Source organism: Malaclemys terrapin, chromosome 13 (assembly GCF_027887155.1).
Source record: "Malaclemys terrapin pileata isolate rMalTer1 chromosome 13, rMalTer1.hap1, whole genome shotgun sequence".
Lineage (NCBI taxonomy): Eukaryota > Metazoa > Chordata > Testudines > Emydidae > Malaclemys > Malaclemys terrapin.
The window spans coordinates 25,792,306-25,811,651 of record NC_071517.1 but is presented as its reverse complement, the minus strand read 5'-3'; the positions used below and the strand labels follow the sequence as shown (position 1 = coordinate 25,811,651).

Sequence of the window (19,346 nt, the reverse complement as noted above, 5' to 3'; positions counted from 1 at the left end):
CAATTACAGGTAAGTAACCTCCATTTTTCTTTGCCACCTCACAGCACTGGTTCAGCCTGTCTGGCATCCTGTCTCCGTTTGTGGCCAATCCCTGATGCTTCGGAGAAAGGCAAAAAATAATTCCAACCCAGAATACATCTGGCCAATTGTGCATGAGGAAAAAAATTCCTTCCTGACCCCTGCAGGCAACTGGCTGAAGCCCTGAAGTCTGAGATGTGACTATAGTCATCTTAATGCAGAGCTCCAAGTGTTCTGAGCATGGTGAGAGCAATGTAGGCAATGCTGTTCTCTCCACTGTCCATGAAGGAAGGGGATGAGCAGGAGGACTCATCGATACACAGATTCCAAGGCCAGAAGGCACCACCATGACCAGACAGGCCATAGTATTTCTTCTAGAAGCTGGATTAAAGCATATCATTTTTAATTTCAAGGTTGAATTTGTTGAAATTCCAGCAATTTGATATTGTTATCCTTTGTTGTCAAGACTGAAAAGCCCCCTGTTCTCAGATCTTTTTTTCCATATGTCAGTACCTATACACAGTGATCAAGTCACCTTTCAGTCTTCTCTTTGATATGCTGAATAAGTAGAGCTTTTTTTTAAGCCTCACATTGTAAGGCTTATGTGTTTTCCAGTTCCTGGGTCTTTTTTGTGGCCATCCTTTGAATTTTCTGCAGTATTTCCACATCCTTTTTGAAGTGCAAACAACAGAACTAAGCACAATATTCTTGCAGTTGTCTTTCCAATGCTGTGTACCCAGTGAAGATCACTTCCCTATTTCTACTTGATATTCCAAGGATTGCATTAGCCCTGTTTGACACAGTATTGCACTTAGAGCTAATATTGAGGCAATTATCTGATTTCTGAGGCACTGCTTTCCAAGACAGAATCAACCATCTTGTAGGTATAATCTGAATTCTTTGTACTTGTTTTTAGCGGTATTAAAACTTTTTTGTTTTGTTTAATTGCGTTGTAACCATTTAACCAAGTGATCTACATCACTCTGTAACAACATCCCATTCTGCTGCCCCACCAATCTTTGTGTCATCTGCAAACTTTACCTACAAAGGTTTCGTATCATCAGATCACTGATAAAAATACTAATATTGGACAAAGAACTGATCCCTGGGGGGCCACATTCAAAACAGCCCCCATTCATTGATATCTCCCCTTTAACTACATTCTGAGATCTGTCAGTGAGACAGCTGTTAATCCATTTTATGTCTGCCCTGTTAGATACATACAGTGCAAGTTTTTAATCAAAATGTCATGTGGTACTAAGTCAAATGCCTTGGCGAAATCCAAATATACTGTATCAACACAGTTACCTTTTTCATCCAGACCTATAATCTTTATTGTCTTCACCTTCTCATTTCATTGATTCCTTTGGCTTCCCATATCAGCTGCCTACATTTTTAACTTGTAGCTTATATTCATTACCATTTACTTCCCCTTCTTTCTGCCCTTTATGTATTAGTTTTGTTATATTTTATCGCTGCTTCCACACTTACTTTTAAACAGGATAGCTCATTGACCAGCGTAACTTTTTTTTTTTTTGTCTGTGTAATCATGACTTTTGGGGCATCCAGTAGGAGCACTTATCACAATGGGATCCTGGTCCATGATGGAGGCTCCTAGGTGCTATGATAATACAAATAATAAGTCATAATAATAATGTCCTTGAAAAACAGCATGGTTTATATTTCTTGCTGCTAAATTACATTAAAATACAGGTTAAAAAGCACTCCATGGTTGTCTAGCATTATTCTTCCCTGTTAAATTTAAATCATTTTTTTTTAAAATAAATGATAAATTGTTGCTTTAGTTGTCATAGGAAGGTCATGCAATTTTGAATAGTCCATGAGATAATCTCTTTATGAAAATGTGGTCCACACTTTGAAAACATGCACATCCCAGTCTGTGCAGTTGAGGTATGACTCTCCTGGGAATATTGGGTTCAGTGCAGGGCAACTTGTTACCAGAAAGACACTAACAAATAGATGGGAATTTAGAGAGAGCAGCAAAAACAATGAGGGAGCTAGAAGCGCTGACTTGTTAGAAAGATAAGAAGAGCTTAATGTTGGTCCTTGACTGTTAAGAGGATGAAGAGGAATTTGGCTGCTGGGATGGGTTAATTCCTCTTGGCAAAGGCAGGAGTGATCATGGCCCAGGATATTCTCTCCCTATCTTTTTCTGTTCTCCATATGTTCACTGTTCCTGTTCACCTGGAACAGAATTGGGTAAAGAACCCAAACTAAACACAGAACTGAACTCACGTTTCCAAATGAGTCCTCTTCTCTGAAGGCCTTAGCAACAAGCTCAAAATGTCATCTCTTGCACATCATTTTTTCAGTGCTTGGAATATAACATCTATGAGCATTGGGATTGATATAGGTAGTTTTGGTAATTTTTCACATTTACTTGGAAGTACATTTTCTATCTACAGTATGTGTAAGTGCATCAGGCATGATTTCTGATTTCCAAAGGGAATTTTAAAAATAACAATGAAAACACTTTCAAACTAACCTTCCACCTTGGTTCTCTGCCTGAGCAATCTGATTGATTGGCAGTGGGGATCGACGCGTGACAGGCAGGGCATTTCACGCAGTCTTCAACCTGCAAACCTATGAGAGCTTAATCCCCTAAACACCATGAAGCCAATGGAAAGTTTCCCAGTGACTGCATGGGCTTTGGAACAGGCCCTTGTTGCCAAGATATGTCTCTAACTACAAGGAGAGCTTTATAGGCCCCCTTCCACCACTGTGTACTGAGCTGTACACATCTCATTGGCTAACAGATTGGTTTTATCCCCTTTCTCTGATGTTTCGGTTCTGTAACTGATAAATAAGCATTTGGTTGCAATTTTGATCTCTGTGTTGAAATGGGAATGGTTTCTAGCTTTACCCTTGTAATAAAATCTGTGAGAGAGCCTACTTGGCATTTTACTAGCTCAGTAAAAGAAAATGCAGTCAGAGTTTTCTCACCAGGGTGACCTGCAAAGTGGGAAGATGGGTTTGTGCCCGTTTCTCTTCTCTGTGGTGTGTAATTCTACTGGAGTTTTACACATTTGGGTCCTGGCTACCCTGTTTTGGGATGTCAGCAGGACTAATAGCAACATGATCTCCCAAGCACCTGGAAGTGAGTTCTGGGCAACTGATAGCAAAGGGATTTGTAATCAGATAATGTAAAACCCATTTTTTGGTTTGGCTTTTTGTTAACAGCCATTTAACAGCCCGACAGACAGCTGGGAGGGAACAATTGTGCGCAATGCGCGTTGGCACCCCCAACAGAGGGATGAGCAAGTGCTCATTTCCGCTCTCTCACTCTCCAAGGAGTCCTCCTGCAAACACAAGGAAGGCCAGATTTGATAGCAGGGAGAATTTCTGAGGTTACAAAACCTCAAATAATAAAACAATAAAACCACTTAAAGGCCACCTTTCTGCAAGCAAAGGGAGACCGAGCCCCATTGTATTTCCTTTGCAGGTCACCTTGGAGTCTAGTCTTCAGTACAATGGTCAGGACTATGTTCACTGAACTGTCCCTCCTGTGGGGCTGGATGTCTGCCTTAGAGAATTTTCTGGGGGCACGCGGGGCTTTGTCCCTGGGTACCGAGATATCGTTTATGTTTGCAGAAGTGCACTCATTCCTTCCTGTGCTGCATACTGCTTGACTGTGGCTCCTCTTCTGTTTCAGCCTGAAAGGATAGACCCCAGTGCATCCAGACAAGGCTATGATGTTCGCTCAGATGTCTGGAGCTTGGGAATTACGTTGGTATGTGAGTGCTTTCAACTATTCTGTGGGACAAGTCTTTTCTATTGGCCAGCTTTATGGGCTCGCTTTAGACAATATTAGTGTTGACCAACTTTCTAAAGAAGGGGTGGCCAACCTGTGGCTCCGGAGCCACATGCGGCTCTTCAGAAGTTAATATGCGGCTCCCTGTGTGAGCAGGGTCTTGGGGGGCCATGCCCCTTTGCACTCCAAGATGGAAATAGACACCTCCCAGTAGTTAAATAATTGGTTAATTCCCTGTACTGATGATGGCTTTTCTGAATCCTTAAAGTCCACACTTAGCTATGGAACAGGAATAATAACTTGCAGCATAAAGATAAGAGAGCATGAGGAAGGGCTTGGATCTTGAATGCTGTTTTCCCTTTGTGGCATGCTAGAGGGTCGTGACATCAGGTGTGCCTAAATAACCCACATAACAGCCCTGGCTTTGGGTGGACCTTTATTACTCAGAAAGTTTCAACCAGTTCTTGATCCCACCCATTGGCCCCTCTCTGTTAACCACATTACTGCAGTGTCTGCATCAATGACCTTGGAGAGCACTATTTCATTCCACAGGAGGGTGGAGCTGGTGACATAGGGAGTGAATAGTAAGACGCAACCAGAATTTGCTGACCCTATCTGTAGAATGAGCTACTACTAACATGCTCTCTTCCCCTCCTCAGGTTGGGTAAAATGTTCATGCAGCCAACTGTCTCTAGGGCACTAAGAAGCTGGGGCTCATGTAAGGGAGGGTGTCTCACTCTCGCTCTCCCCCACCCTATATGTTCCTTGGGCATCTGGGGATGACATTTGCCTACCCTGTTTGAAGGAGCTCTTTGTGTTACTCATACTAACCCAGCCTGCGCTGTTGCTGTCTCTGCAGTATGAGCTGGCCACAGGGCGATTCCCCTATCCCAAATGGAACAGTGTATTTGATCAGCTGACACAAGTAGTAAAAGGAGACCCACCACAGCTGAGTAACTCAGAGGAGAGGGAATTCTCCCCAAGTTTCATCAACTTTGTCAACTTGTGGTAAGTGTTTCCTGCTTTAAAGGTTTGGAACAGACTAGCCATGTGAATGGTTTGCAGCTGGCTGAAATCAAGCTCCCAGCATTTTTTCAAATTGATTTAACTTACGTGGAGTATTTTAGGTCTGCAAAATTAGAGTGACTCCAGGAGCTGTACAGTAAAACCAATGTGTAATATTGAATTAAGAACGAAAGATGAGCCAGCCTGATTATCCCTCCCCGTGCCAAAGGAGCTGGCAGTTGAACACATGCACCCGACGCTCTCCCAGCTTTATAAATCCCACTGCACCCGACATCCCCTTGGGTTGGGCCCGCCACATGGTTACAACTGGCTGCCTGCAGCAGAACACACAGCAGAGATAGGCAAGGGCTAGAGAAGCACAGCCCTGGGAGCGATTGCCACAGTCTGTGTGTCATGCACTAGCTGTCTCTATGACCTTAACACAGTCATTTGTCCTGCTCTGACCAGTGCTGGTCACCTGCTCTAGAGGGTCCAGGTGAGGCTCCCAAGCTCTCCCTGTAAGTCCTGTTCTGTAGGCTGACATGGCAGGCTGGAGCTCTGCTAGGGCTCTGGGTTCATAGCAAACCTCAGGCAACCCAAAAGAAAATCCCCTCTGACCTCGGCTATGCTGCATAAGGAGACACAGTCTGTATTGCTGCATTTACCACCTTAGGGCAAAGAAGAAATGTGCAGGGGAGTGTCCACAGCAGCCTTTAAACAATCCATTAACTCAGGCCCAGAAGAATAGTGTAGACAGTGCCCCGTGGGGGTCTCCCCACTCCTCGCCCCCAGAGCTCTGTCTTCAGTCCCCTGGTCTTGTTGAGTTTCCCTCCCAGACTCGCTCCCATGTTCTGTTGTGGGAATTGCTTTGCTTTGTTGAGGATTTTGCTGCCACCTGCTGGTCCCTTGCGTGACTGTGCCAGTTTCAGTTGGCGATTGAAGGGTCCATGTGGGGTGGGACATCTGTTCTCTCCGATCCACTCTGCCAGTAGGGTGACCCTGGTGCTCCCAGCATGGCCCCGGTGGACATTGTATATGTACAGACTGGGGGTTGGTTGCAGCTCCTCCCGGCCAGCCATGGAGCAGTTCTCCTGGGCCAGGCGTTGTGGATTTGGCAGCTCTTTTTTCACACACATCTCTGCAGGCCCCATTTGCCCTCGCTGTGGCAGGGTGAGTGTTTAGTGCTGTTGCTCTGTAGTGTCTTTGCAGGGCTTAGTGGCATCTTTCCAGCCCTTTGGGCGTGTGTGGGTTAAGAATGGTGCCCGAGGTGGCCTGCCCAATATGCCTCCCGAAGAAATGGCTCTTGTGCCCAGCTGCCCTTTGTGGCAGCGCTCTGCACATAGAAACGGATGCCCTGCTGAGCATGCTCTGTTGGGGCTCTGGACATGGCGCAGGGGCTCTGCGCGTTGCGTTCTCACATCACACACATGGGCAAATTTGCCCTGGCATCCCTGGCCCTGGAGCTGGCAGACACCTCTTGTGCAGCTTGGAGCCCAGCTGTGCAGTGTCTCCCTGGGTGCCAGCAGGCAGGGGCAAATGGGGATGGGGGAAGCAAGCCATGGTGGCATTAGAGGATCTGCTCCTGTGCCCCTTGGCTCCCTCTCCCTTCCTGCCAGCCTGGGAGACAGCATCAGGAGAAGCTTGAATAGGAGGCAGGGTGTCCCTCCCCACAAACCCTGCAGCTTCCAATGGCTGCAGCTTCTCTCTTTCAGCAATAGGAGGTTGGGGGACGGGGAGGGGGCAGGAGGCTGTGGCGGAAGGTGTACGGGGTGAATCAATCAGTAGGGTCGGGTGCAGCTGGGGATCTCAAGGAACATGGTGGGTACGTCCTCCTGCCCTGTGTTGGAGGGAGGATGCTGTGGGCCAGACATAGTCTGTCTGACTGGGGTGCCAGGATGGTGGAGGAGGGGGACAGGAGATGCAAGTTCATGGGGAATAGATCCAACAGTGGCTATTAGCTAAGATGGTCAGGGACGCAACCCCATGCTCTGGGTGTCCCTAAACCTTGGACTGCCAGAAGCTGGGACTGGATGACACGGGATGGATCACTCGATACATTGCCCTGTTCTGTTCGCTCCCTCTGAAGCATCTGGCACTGGCCACTGTCAGAAGACAGGCTACTGGAGGGACATTTGGCCTGACCCAGTATGGCTGTTCTTATGTCCCTAAGCCTTATGTCCCTAAGCTGTCTCCTCCGATGTGTGTGCAGCTGATGGGGCTGGGCACAAATAATCAGTGGTACTAACACACTGCTGCTCCCTTTGGGAGGAAGCACATCAGAGCTACAGGAGCCCGCAGCCTCACAGCCTGTGCAGCTCCTCATGCCAGCGCCTGTGCCCAGCCTGGGTACACAGGCTGGAGGAGTGGATATGGCCCAAAATGCATCAACCCTCCCCCAGCCCAGGACATGTGCCTCCTTTCCTGGAGGCCTTCGTCCTTCCTCCCTTCACTTGTGTGTTTGTTTATTTTTAAGCCAAGGAAATGTAATTGTAAAATAAAATAGTGACTGCAGGGCAGAGCCTCTGAACAGTGCACCCGGCCAGGGACAGAGCCCCGTGGTGCTGAGTAGGCTGTAGCACGCACCAGGGGCAAAATGCTCTGTGCAAAGCTGAGAACCCACAGTTGGTTTGTCTTTCCGATCTGGCCTGGTTAGTCACTGCCTATGTTCTTCTTGTGCTTTGACTACATCCTCGCACAGTGACCTTCCAGCCCTGGCCTCTGCTTGTCCACAAGCACACCCGGCCTGCCCAGGGACACCAGATGCTGCTTCCTGCCATTGTGCCCCACCCCCGCCCCAATGGGGGAGATGATGGCTCTGAGCAGTCAGTCCTTCAGTGTGCTGGGGTCTGGGAGGTGGACACAGGTGATCTAGGAACTGTGTCGAGTTCACTGGTCAGCCTCCAAATGGCTCTTGGAGAGCAATGACGTTGGGCCACATTGGCACCCCTGGCCCAGTTAAAAGCTCTTTACACCATCGACATCCTCTGGAGCTCCCCCGAGCCCTAGTCTGGGGGGATGGTGGGTGGTTGCTATAAAGTGTAACAAGGCTGTGTCCCTAGCAAGTGCAGGGTTCATTGTCCTCTGACTAGTTGCTGAGGCTCTGGCTCTGTGCACATACTGACCTTCCCAGCTTGCAGGATCTATGGAACCGCCTTGTGTGGGCGACTGGAGCAGGTCACTGGCCTCATATTTGTGTGTCTGGGATAAGCCTCTGCAATAGGAGCCTGAGTGTCTCCCTACAGTGAGTGCAGTGGGGGTTGTGGCAGAGCTGCCCTGATTTCACCCTGGGATTAACTGCTCACATAGCCCTGGTCTACACTGTAAATGTATGTTGGTATAACTATGTGGCTCGGGTGTGGATTAGGTATACCAACCGAATCCCTGGTGTAGACAGCTCTATGTCGCTTCTCCCATCAACACAGCTCCCACCTCTCGGGGAGGTGAATCAGAAGCTCTCCCGTCGGTGTAGGTATCTTCACTAAGCGCGACAGTGGCGCAGCTGCACTGGTGCAGTGCTTTAAGTGTGGACAAGCCCTGACTACATGCTTCCCCCGCTGTGGAAAGGAGGCGAGTTCAAGCGTAGGGGCAAATTATTAGACTTTGGACAATAGTCTGGTGGTGAGTGGGGCTATCAGCATAGCTAGCCAGGTCACGGGCTCGGGATCTACGCAATGGGTTCAGTTTTGTGTCCCATACACAGCAAATGTTTAATCTCTTTGGCACATGTTTACAAATCCGCCTTTTCCTAATCCTTTTTCTGATCTTTTTAGCCTTACAAAGGACGAATCCAAAAGGCCAAAGTATAAAGAGCTTCTGGTGAGTGTGGAGGTGTTTGAGTGGGCGGGCTGACAGGAGGGAATGATTGCAACTGTTCTGTATTGCCTGATATCAAACAGTGGGATCAAGGCTAGACGTTTATGTATGAAAGTGCTGTTTTCTTGGGTGATCAGTACAGTGTGGGCTCTACACTCGCAGGGAGCTATCTCCTTAAATGCCATTATCCATCCTTCTGCGTGGAACACTGCGCTGCCCGAGGAGCTGCATGAAATAGGCTTACAGCTCCTGTAGCCGCTACAGGGATTTCCTCCTCTCACGTTTGAAGCACAAGATGGCTTCCAGGTGGCATGTCCACCCAGGACTTGGCATCCTGTGGCAAAAAAGCCCCTGCACCCCGGGCACTGCCAGAGTGACAGCTTTTCCATAAAGAAGCATGGATCCAAGGCCCTGGCTCAGAACGGTATTTAAGCATGTGCCTAACTTTAGCCAATTGTAATTAAAGTCAGTAAGAAGTCCCCCTGCTAGGCTCGTGCTTACATGCCAGGGTGAATCAGGGCCTAAATTCTGAATAAATCCATAAATAGGTCCGCTTAAGTGCCAAGTTAAAAAGTCCCCTAGAGAATGGTTTGTGCTCCCCCTGGTGGTTGTGCAGCAGCAGTTCACTAACCTGCCAGTCCTAGGGAGTTCATTGCAGGCTGATGCACAAAGAAGCTGGAGATGGTGAAACTTTAGTTCAATAAAACTTGTGTAAATGTCTGCTCAGTTTTAAATCCTGGGCGATAATCAACATTTGCCATATAGTTTCTCCAGGGGTGGAACAAATAATAGGAGTGTTAGAAGCAAACCAGCACCCCCTTTCAGGTTAGTGGTGTCAACGCTCTGCCAATGATCATATTATAGCAAATCAGCGAACTGAACTCAGGTTAGACTGAATTAACGCTGAACTGTACACAGGTTCAAACAGAAATGTACCCCCCAAATACCACCCTGGCCTGTGATCCTCAGATCTCTGAGCTCAGCTGGCTCAGGTGCATGGCTGGGAGACACTGTCAGGTATCAAATAGTCACAGTGCGTTCAGTGCTCTGCAGCCCTCAGGCTCTGCCCCAAGGACAGTGCAGTCACAAGGCTGCACACTGTGGGAGGAAAGTATTGTTACCTAAAGTCTTGTCTGCTCCACCATTAATTCATGTTGGGGAACCTGCTAAAACCCCGGGTTCTCTTAACATGGCTGTACCATGATTTGGGGATGTGTGCACAGCAAACCAAATCACAGCTGCTACAAGTGGATTCTTCTCCATGAGGTAATTGGAGAGCAGGCAGTTCTCTCCCCCAAGGGAAGCTCAAGTTGCTGCAGGAAGGGCTGCAGATGACTCAGGAGGTGGCTGAGCCAGTGCCGAGCCACGATTCCTGAAGTACTGCCCAGCAGTGTTTGGGGCAGTGGCTGCTGGAAACTCCATCTCCAGATGGCAAGTCTGGCATTGGAAGTCACTAAAGTTCCCATGCAGGTTTTCAGGAGGTGGGGATGGTGCCATGGCCTCAGTCCCATTTGGCTAATTACATTTTTCTGGAATGCCCTCATCAATTTCATGTGACTGTGTCATCCATGTCATTCCTTGGTCTGCCCAGTGCTGCTGAGCAGTCTAGGGTCTGCAAGGGTGAGGAGCACAGGGACTAATGGAGATCCCAATCGGTGCTGGGTGCTGTACAGACTATCCCTTCCCACAGAACTCTCAGTCTCATCATGTTGTTAGTCACTGGTCCCCCTGCAACACTGTGTTTGCTATAGGCCGCAGGGCCGTCTGGATAGAGCACTGGACTGGGACTCAGGAGATCTGGGTTCTATTCCCAACTCTACTTCTGGCCTGTTGGGTGACCTTGGGCAAGTCACTGCCCTGTTCTGTGCCTCAGTTTCCCCATCTGTAAAGTGGAACTAATACTGACCTTTTTCGTAAAGCATTTTGAGATCGTATGGAGATACCAGGATTAGGTATTACAGTAGAAAGTCCAAGTTACAAACACCAGATTTATGAACTGACCAGTCAACCACACACCTCATTTGGATCTGGAAGTACGCAATCAGGCAGAAGCAGAGACCAAAAAAAAAAAAAAAAGCAAACAGTACAGTACTGTGTTCAATGTAAACTTCTAAAAAGATAAAGGGAAAGTTGAAAAAAAAAGATTTGACAAGGTAAGGAAACTTTCTGTGCTTGTTTCACTTAAATTAAGATGGTTAAAAGCAGCATTTTTCTTCTGCAAGTAAAGTTCCAACGCTGTATTAAGTCAATGTTCAGTTGTTAATTTTTAAAAGAACCATAACGTTTTGTTCAGAGTTATGAAGAACCTCCATTCCTGAGGTGTTGGGAACTCTGAGATTCGACTGTATTATTATTATTATTATTATTGTTCTTATTCCCACTTCACTACTTCTGAGTCAGGATTTCCCGACCCCTGACAACATCCCATTGTAAGTTACCCTGGAAACATATTATAATTAATTATATTGTGGGTTTAAGAAATGGAGTTCCCTTCCTTTAAATGCCATCAGAGCAGGCTGTACCTGGAGTCCTATGATGTCACCCTCCAGCCCCCAGTGTATCTGGGAGCAGGTGAATCCCTGTGCTGTATCAGTTTCTACTGGGGCCTCATTTTTATGTCACAAAAGTGAAACTAACTTCCTTGTTCCCTTTTTGGCTTCCAGAAACATCCCTTCATTCTGATGTACGAAGAGCGCACGGTGGATGTGGCCTGTTATGTCTGCAAAATCCTGGATCAGATGCCAACAAGTCCCAGCTCTCCGATGTATGTCGATTGACACTGCTGCTTCATCCAACTCTAGAGAAAGGGCGGAGAGAAAACAAGCTGTAAAGAATTTTCCTCACATATTGCAGTGTTTTTAATGCTCGCCCAGACACCATGTGCAATAATATTGGTGTTCTTTCCATCCTGTCTGTATACTATTGTCACATATAAAGTGCATCCCTGTAATACCTGATCACACAGTGTTAGTGTTGGTCAAAGAGAGACCTCGTCTTGCTCTTTTGTGGACATATTCATGAAATGTGGAAATAAGTACATTTATTTGTTGACCGTGATTGGATAGCACCTAAAATTCATTTCTAGACTCAAAACTTGGAGACTTCTCAGCGGCTACTGGAAAGATTTTTCTCTCAAACTCTTCCAATTATTGTTTCAAGTAATAATAATAATAATAAAAAAGTTAGGCGTTGTTTGTCTGAACATAATGAGACTTTGCCTGGAGGAAGAAGAACTTGCATAACCAACAAGATACTTTGCCTCCTGGAGTTGGAAAGGCAAAGGAGGATTTTATTCTTCACAAAGTGCAATAGATTTACTGTTATGAAATTCTGTTGCTTTACAGTCATAGTGTATTTTTTGGGGACAGTGCTCAGCTGAACTTCCTGTTAAAGAGAGATCATGTTAAATATAGCGAATATGTCTTTACCAAAAATATGTTGCATTGAAAGAGGCTAACATTAAAATATTCAGAGATGAGACATAATGTATTCTTCTCTCCTTTACCAAGCCAGCCACTCTTCATTATAACTAGGTGTCCTGTAAATTGTTACCTGCTAAGATAAGACCTTTGACCTGAAAAATTATTAAACTACTCGATTGAATTTAACCCGCTTGTGACCTGATTTATAGCTGCACGATGCTCACTAGCTGGCTTTGCTTTTACTCCAAAAAGTGCAGTGTATAGACTCTACAACTGTTTTTGATAAGCCACAATTTAATCAATCTCGTGATTATTCAGTAAATATTTGTAATTCCTCTCCTGTTCCAAAACCATAATCTAGCACCTTCGATCACCAGGCACTCCTTCTTATCAATCTAGTATCTGTCATAAGACCAAATCTCTCTGGCTTTGCTTCCAGCCACCTGTATCCAGGACTAGGACTCAGAGCCCTTCTCCTCCAACTTGACCATGGCTATTATACATACTGCTGCAAATAGTATGTTCTGTTTAGTTTGTCCGATATTTCATTCATTTTTTCCTGTGTAAGTTCAACCTCTTCTGTGATTCTGAGTGGCCCTAATTGTTGTATTCAGGTCTGAATTGCACTTGAATTGTTCAGTGCACGCTGGAGGTCTGGGTACCCTGGAAATCAGCCTGGTCTTTTAGCATCCAAGATGTGCTGTTCTGGCCAACAGTTAAACTCTAGAGCTGGTCAGAATTTTTGAAATTTGGTCTCGTTTTTAAAAATGACAAATTTCATGAAAACATTTAGATTTTTTCAAAATGTTTCATTTTTCAGAAATCGATCGATTGTAAATGACAAACTAGTGCCTGTGGCTGGGCCTGGAAAAGAGTTCCCAGTTTTCATTTTGTAATTTTCAACTGGTTGGCCTAGCCACTTAGTGGGGTTTTCTCAAAATCAGAATGTTCCATTTTCATAAACAGTGCTTGGAAAAATTGGAAAACAAAACCTGGAGGGTTAGAAACATAATAGGAAAAGCTGCCGCATTGCCGGAATTCTTGTGGAATGTTTCCCCACTTTTCAGCCAGCTCTACCAAACACAGAGGCTATGTCAAGACAGCTGCTAAACAGCACCCAACCCCTATGCCCTCCATGTATTCTCAGCTGAGAAAGGACAGAGCAAAGTCTGTGACCAAACAGGAGCACTATACTATTGCCCTTGACTCACAGCACTTCTCCAGATTTTTCAGTGATGTCTTCGTGTGTGGCCTTGAGGCAAGGCTCTGTTCCTAGCTTGCCCATGTTAGCTGTCCTGAGCAATTGCTTTTGGATACTGCCGAGCGTTCACAGCCAGACATGTTGGGCTTGCTTCTCTAGGGCACTGAGTGTCTTCAACTTCTACTGAAGTCTATATGAAATCAGGGTTCTGAGCCCCTCACAGGCTCCGGCCCATTGTGTATTGTATTCCTGAAGCCTCTGTCTGTCATGTGTGGCCATAACATCATGCGGGGGCGAAAGTTTTGCCTGTCTATGCTGGCAAAGACAAAACCAAATTCTCTTAACCAATGACTCGGTTCCCTACACCTTCAATTAATCAGATAAGACTAACTCGAAAGTATTAGCCATGCAAAATACCAAGAGAGCAAAACATGCTGTTATCTAATCCTGTCCTGGCATCACTATGGTAACAAATTTCCCCCTGGACCCTCACACTGGGAAATTTCCACCTGCTCACTTGGCAAATCACAGTATCCATAGCCATCCCCTGCAAGCACGTGTCGCCTTGCTCCCTATCCCAAACCCATCCCACCATTGTTAGCAGTATCGCCAAGTTTCCATTCAGTCGATGGGAAATGGAAATTAGATGCTTTGAATTCCCAGTGTCAAAGCCAGGTTCGAAATGTGCAGTGGCATGGATGGCTGTACAGAAAGGCAAATCTAGTGTATTAATCATAGGTTGTTATAAACTATTAAGGTGCAGCATTTATTACAATGTATCTTTATTTTTTAAAAAAAAAGGTGTATAGTGTTCAGAAGCTGTGAAAATAGTGTAAGAACTGTACATTGTGAGCGCTGGTTATTTTTCTTGTACCATAGACAAATGTATAAAAATGATCACGAAGCTGATGTGCAGGGATGTTGCCTTATTGTCTGTACAATGGAGCTTGGTAACGTAAATTGCTTCAAAGAGCTCCAGAATATTTTCTCCTATATTCTGGTTTGACTTCCTCCTCTATTTAAGATATTATACATGGAATCAGAGTGTCTATGTAATAGTTCTATCCTTTTGCCTGCAGGTCAGTTGTAATAAAACTAGGATGCGACTGTGACCTTGTTATTTTTATTTTATAAGGTCAGAGACACAATGGGAAGATCCAGTAAATGCTATTGAAATACACAACCACCCTCCCCTTCAGACAGCTGTATTCTGGGGACATCGACCCATATACGATGCAGCCTTTGTTTCTAAATCTGTTGTCAAATAAAAATCAAGTGTCCAAGGGCTCCCCTGCTCTCTCTTCCTTCACCTTCTGCGGCGGCAGGGGCTCAGCTGGTCTGGCAGTTGCTGTGTGCTGTCAGCTGCTGCTCTAAGGCTTTGGGGGAGCAAACTAGACAGTTGTCCCTATTTGCTGCCCCACAAACCATGTTGCTGTCTTAAGGCACTGCATGCCTTTCCCAGGACGGCAGAGGGTCAGGCCTTTGCTATAGATCACCACTAAAGTATTGTTGTCCCTTTGGATCAAGCAATTAGCCAATATTTGGGGCCTTGCCAGGTTCTTTCTGTTTGGAGCAGAGGTTGGTAATATGAGTCAGGTCTATTCTTTGGTGCAATCCTGTACAAAGAATGTATGGAAAGTCCTGTTTCCCTGAATGCTGTAGGAACAAACAATAGCAGGCAGTTTCCTTGCTCAGACATGCCTTTCCAGCATGTTCCATGACCCAGAAGCTCTGCTTGTTTCTCAGTGTCTGCTCGATGTGTCCTGGCTTTCCCTTTCACAGACAGTTTGCCCAACATTCCTTTAGCCCCTGCATTTGCACCAGTCCCAGGAAAACCCCTCTTTTTCTCCTTGCATTAATTCTTGCTCAGGCCTTGACATGTGGCCCAGTGCCTTGGGCAGTGTCTCCTGTTATTGTTATTTTTCAGCTATTGTTATGTAAAAGAGGCTTAATGGCTCCTTCCATTTAGCCATAATGAAGGGTGCATAGCACATCCATTGGCATTAACCATATTTTTACTTAGCTATCCATCCAGAAACAAGAGATTCTTACACTTCTTGGTGGGCCAGTGCAAGATACTTTCCTTTGGACTTTCAGTGGCCATAAGGGTCTTTGCAAAGGTCATGGGGATAGTAGAAGCACACTTCTGTAAACAACTCTACAATATATTTCCCTACCTGGACGATTGGCTCCTCAAAGATTGAATGTATCCGGAAGTACAGAGGGTGACCACCACTCTACTACACTCATGGCAGTCCTTGACACATCAAGTAAACTCAGAAAACTCTACTTGCCTCTTGCCAGTCCAGTCACTCACATCTGTTTCTTGGCCTACATTTGCAGAACAGCAGGGCTGAACCAATCATCCCAACCTGGCATCCTTCCATCTGGCAGCCTGGTTTTTGGAAGGGCAATGAACATTGAAGGGCCTTGCTCAACGGAGGTCCAATTCATATTGCTCAATAGTAGGAAAACTTCTACACGGAAGTGTTATGCTGCCAAGTGGAAGTGGATCTCCGTGTGATGCCAGCAGCATCATTTTCCCCAGAGGAACCTGGGATTCCTCACATCCAGGATTAGCTGCTGTCATTAAAATCATCTCATTAAAGGTACATCTAGCTGCTATGAATCCTTTTCACCCTCTGGTAGAGAACTGTTCAGATTTTCCCCATCCCACAACAGTGAGGCTCTTAAAAGGCAACACTGGATCATTTCAGACAACATCAACACCTATGCCTACCTGGGACTGACCTTAGGGCTATCAGCACCTATGAACCTGCCATCTGAATCCTTGGCCTCCTGCTCCCTCTTGCACTAATCAGTGAATGTGGCCTTTCTGCCAGGGATAAGCTCAGCCAGGTGAGTGGGTGAGCTCAGACCCCTTCTGGCAGAGCCGCCTTATATCATCTTCCACAAAGACAAGAGATCTCTGAGATCGCACCCCAAGTTTATTCCCAAGGTTCCTTTGGATTTTCATCAACATCAGACAATCTACCTTGTATTTTACCCCAAACTGCACAACACTAGAGAGGACAGAAAACGCCACTCTCTAGATGTTCACAGAGCACTGGTCTTTTATCTAGACAGGACAAAGCCCTTTGGAAAATGCCTGAGGCTGTTTATTTCCTTTGCTGAGTGGATGAAAGGAGAAGCGATTTCTTCCCACAGGCTCTCAAAGAGGATTTCCACCTGCATGTTCTTATGCTGTCAACCAGTGGTGTTCCTCTGCTCCGATGGGTCGAGGCGCATTCTGCAGCGCTCAAGCTGTCTCAGTGGCCTGGCGACAAAGACTCTTGCTCTCGGAGGTCTATGGAGGGCGACTTGGAGCTCCGTCTGCTCCTTTACCAGCCACTAGGCTCTGATTCAGGGATTGGCTTTTTTCATTAGGTATAAAGTCTCACTTTACAGTGGAAGGCTCAAACCAGCGGTTCCCTTCCTGAACCCACAGCTTCAGGGCTAGACAATACTACTGCTTTTGAGGAGGAGGAAACCAGAGCTGGCTGTGCAGCCACATCCTGTAGGGCAGTGGTTCCCAAACTTTAACAACCTGTGAACCCCTTTCACTAAAATGTCAAGTCTCGTGAACCCCCTCCTAAAAATGAATATTTCCAGGGATTTTCTCCTTTACCTGTGCATAAATTATAAAAGCAGTGATCTTGGAACTATAACATTTGTTTTTATGATATGCTTATTATTCATTATTATTTATCATTACACTATTTTTATATTATGCAAATGGCAACACACGTCCAAGATCTCACTTTTGTAGCTTGAATAATAACTTTGAATAAGCCTGTTATAAGACAAGGCTCCTATGTTTCCTCGAGGAGTATCAGATGTGAAAGAGCATGAAGGTATTTAAGAAGCCAACTCAACGAGTTCCCCCTACACAAGCATTCAGGTCTTGAGAAGTCCAGGCAAACAACGCTCGTTACAACAAAGCTTAAACTTGATCTTCATCATAATTTTAAAAACAACACTAGCTGCCTATTTAATTTTTAAAACCAAAAAATATCCACCTCCCTTTCCATTTCTTATGAGTCTTGAAGTTTAAATCTCCTCAGTGTGATAGATGTGCTTGCTTTGATCTGCTTTGCTCTTGGAAGTCGAGGGGCTCCGGGCTGCTGGCCCCATGCTGCCTGGGGTCCCTAGGGACAGCTCTGTCTCCCATTAGGGAATTTTTTCCAGAGAACCCCCTGTAACATTTTGCAAACCCCCAGGGGTTCACGAACCCCAGTTTGGGAACCACTGCTATAGGGTGAGCTGCTCTCTCTGCTGGGCAAAGTGCACATATCAGGGCTAGCCTTTAATTTACACATGCTGCTAGCAGAGAAGCAGCCAGGTGAGCACCTGGTGCGAAGAAGTCAGTTCCACTCAATGCATTATGAAGCTTTTGCTAGTTCAACCTGAAAATATCTGTCCCATCTGAGCAGCAGCACCAGAACAGCAGGGTGAGCTGGCAGTAGCCCTCCAAGCAGGGGTCCTGGTCCTCTCCCCAGTGGTCATGGAAGGGTGGGTAGATGCAGGGTGGATGCATGTGTGTGTGTTTGGAGTATGGGGCTACGTGCAAAGAGCGGGAGTAGAGGGTGTATGTATGGGAGATGTATGTGTGTAGGGGATGTTATTCACACACCCATACTTGTTTGTAGTTCACCAAGCTGAGAGGATTCTGTTGACAAGAACTGGGTATGTGCCAGCAGGCTGTCAGTTGGGAAAGGTGTGTGTGCACTGAGACTCTGTCACCTCCGGGCTGAATCAACAGCATGCCATCATTGAACTCTGCCAGTGTCAGAGCCCTGAAAACCAGCACTGGCAAATAGCTTAAGATGTCAGAGATTCAATCCTGCAGAGTGATTTTAAAATCAAAGTAGTTTAAGTCTCAGAGTTTTCCCTGAAGGGAGTGGTGGGGCAGATTCAACCAGCTGTCACCCGTTAGCCTGTGACTGTGCCATCCCCTCAAGCCAGACTACACCAATCTCACTCTTTCTGACAGGGGTGTCTGGTCCTCATGTCCTGCCCAGAGCAGCCTTGATTTCCCCTGCTTCCCTTTGATCCCCAAATTTGGTTCATCCCTGCTGCAAAGGCAGCCCTCGTCATGCCTTCAGCGCTCCATCCCACAAAGGGTTTCTGTGCCTGCCAAGTGATTTCTAGGGCACAGCCATCACACTCAGTAGCCTGTCACACATCTAGCAGCTAATCTCTAGCCAAGCATGTTGGGAACATTGTGTTTATACATGCCACGGCAGGGCCAGACACAGGCCAGTGCAATTAGGGTGGCTTCTGCACCTCATCCTGCAGGGCTCACTCTTATCATGCCAAGAGCAAAGGCAGAGTCCGGTGCCTGGAGCTGGATGGGCTCCCTCAGGGCAGGACTGAATTGCTCTCAGTTCTCTGTCCCCAGCCTGGTCATTTCTCCATCTTTATCGGATCTGAGACGTGGTGCTGAAAATAGGCTGAGCAGAGCTGAAAACAGCACTCGGGATGGTGGCGTCCCATAAGTCCATAGGCATCCAGCAAATGTGTATGGGCTCAACATTGTGGTATCTAGGTGGCTGCTTGCAAGTATAAATATGAGGACATGCCCCAGACCCACCCACTGATTTTTCCGATCTCATTTCAGTGTCCAGTACCTGGAAGGCTCCTTTAATTTCCATCTATTTAACTAGCCACAGAATTCAGATCTAGGCTTCAAACCAGGTGGTGAAAGGTGCAGGACTTTGCCTGGGGAAGGAGGAGTTGGTGTGTAGTGTGGATCGAGCTCTGGGTTTGAAGCCTGAGTGTGGTCTTGGCTGGGGACCATTGCTAACAGTACCCTCTGCATGAGAGCATTTCTGGGCCTGCCCAGATCCGCACAGTTGCCAGCTGGAAGCATCCAACTCAGGCATATAAAGGAAAACACTGCTCAGTGTCTGGCAACACCCAGGAAAATGAACAGGCCATCGGGGGCCTACTCTGGGTGTGACGACCGTGAGCTGCTGAGCCTGGGATGGAGACCAGGGTCGATAGCTCGGCTGCTCTGGTGCAGTGGAACTCTCTATGATAAGAGCAAAGCGCGTCCGTGCAGGAGACAGAGCTTTCGCGGGGCTGTTCCCAGGCTGTGGAACCAACACCCCCA

General features: G+C 46.5%; 1 protein-coding gene across 8 annotated transcripts in view; it reads left to right on the top strand.

The window, feature by feature from the left end:
- The window catches only part of MAP2K4 (mitogen-activated protein kinase kinase 4), a 168,962-nt gene extending 154,619 nt beyond the window's left edge, over window positions 1-14,343 (top strand). For all 8 annotated transcript variants that reach the window (XM_054047059.1, XM_054047060.1, XM_054047061.1 and 5 more), the window contains 4 exons: window positions 3,692-3,769; window positions 4,650-4,798; window positions 8,566-8,611; window positions 11,272-14,343. In XM_054047059.1, coding sequence (XP_053903034.1) covers window positions 3,692-3,769; window positions 4,650-4,798; window positions 8,566-8,611; window positions 11,272-11,385 — 387 coding nt within the window. In that variant the 3' untranslated portion in view covers window positions 11,386-14,343. The remainder of the gene's footprint in view (window positions 1-3,691; window positions 3,770-4,649; window positions 4,799-8,565; window positions 8,612-11,271) is intronic.
- The last annotated feature ends 5,003 nt before the right edge of the window (window positions 14,344-19,346 follow it).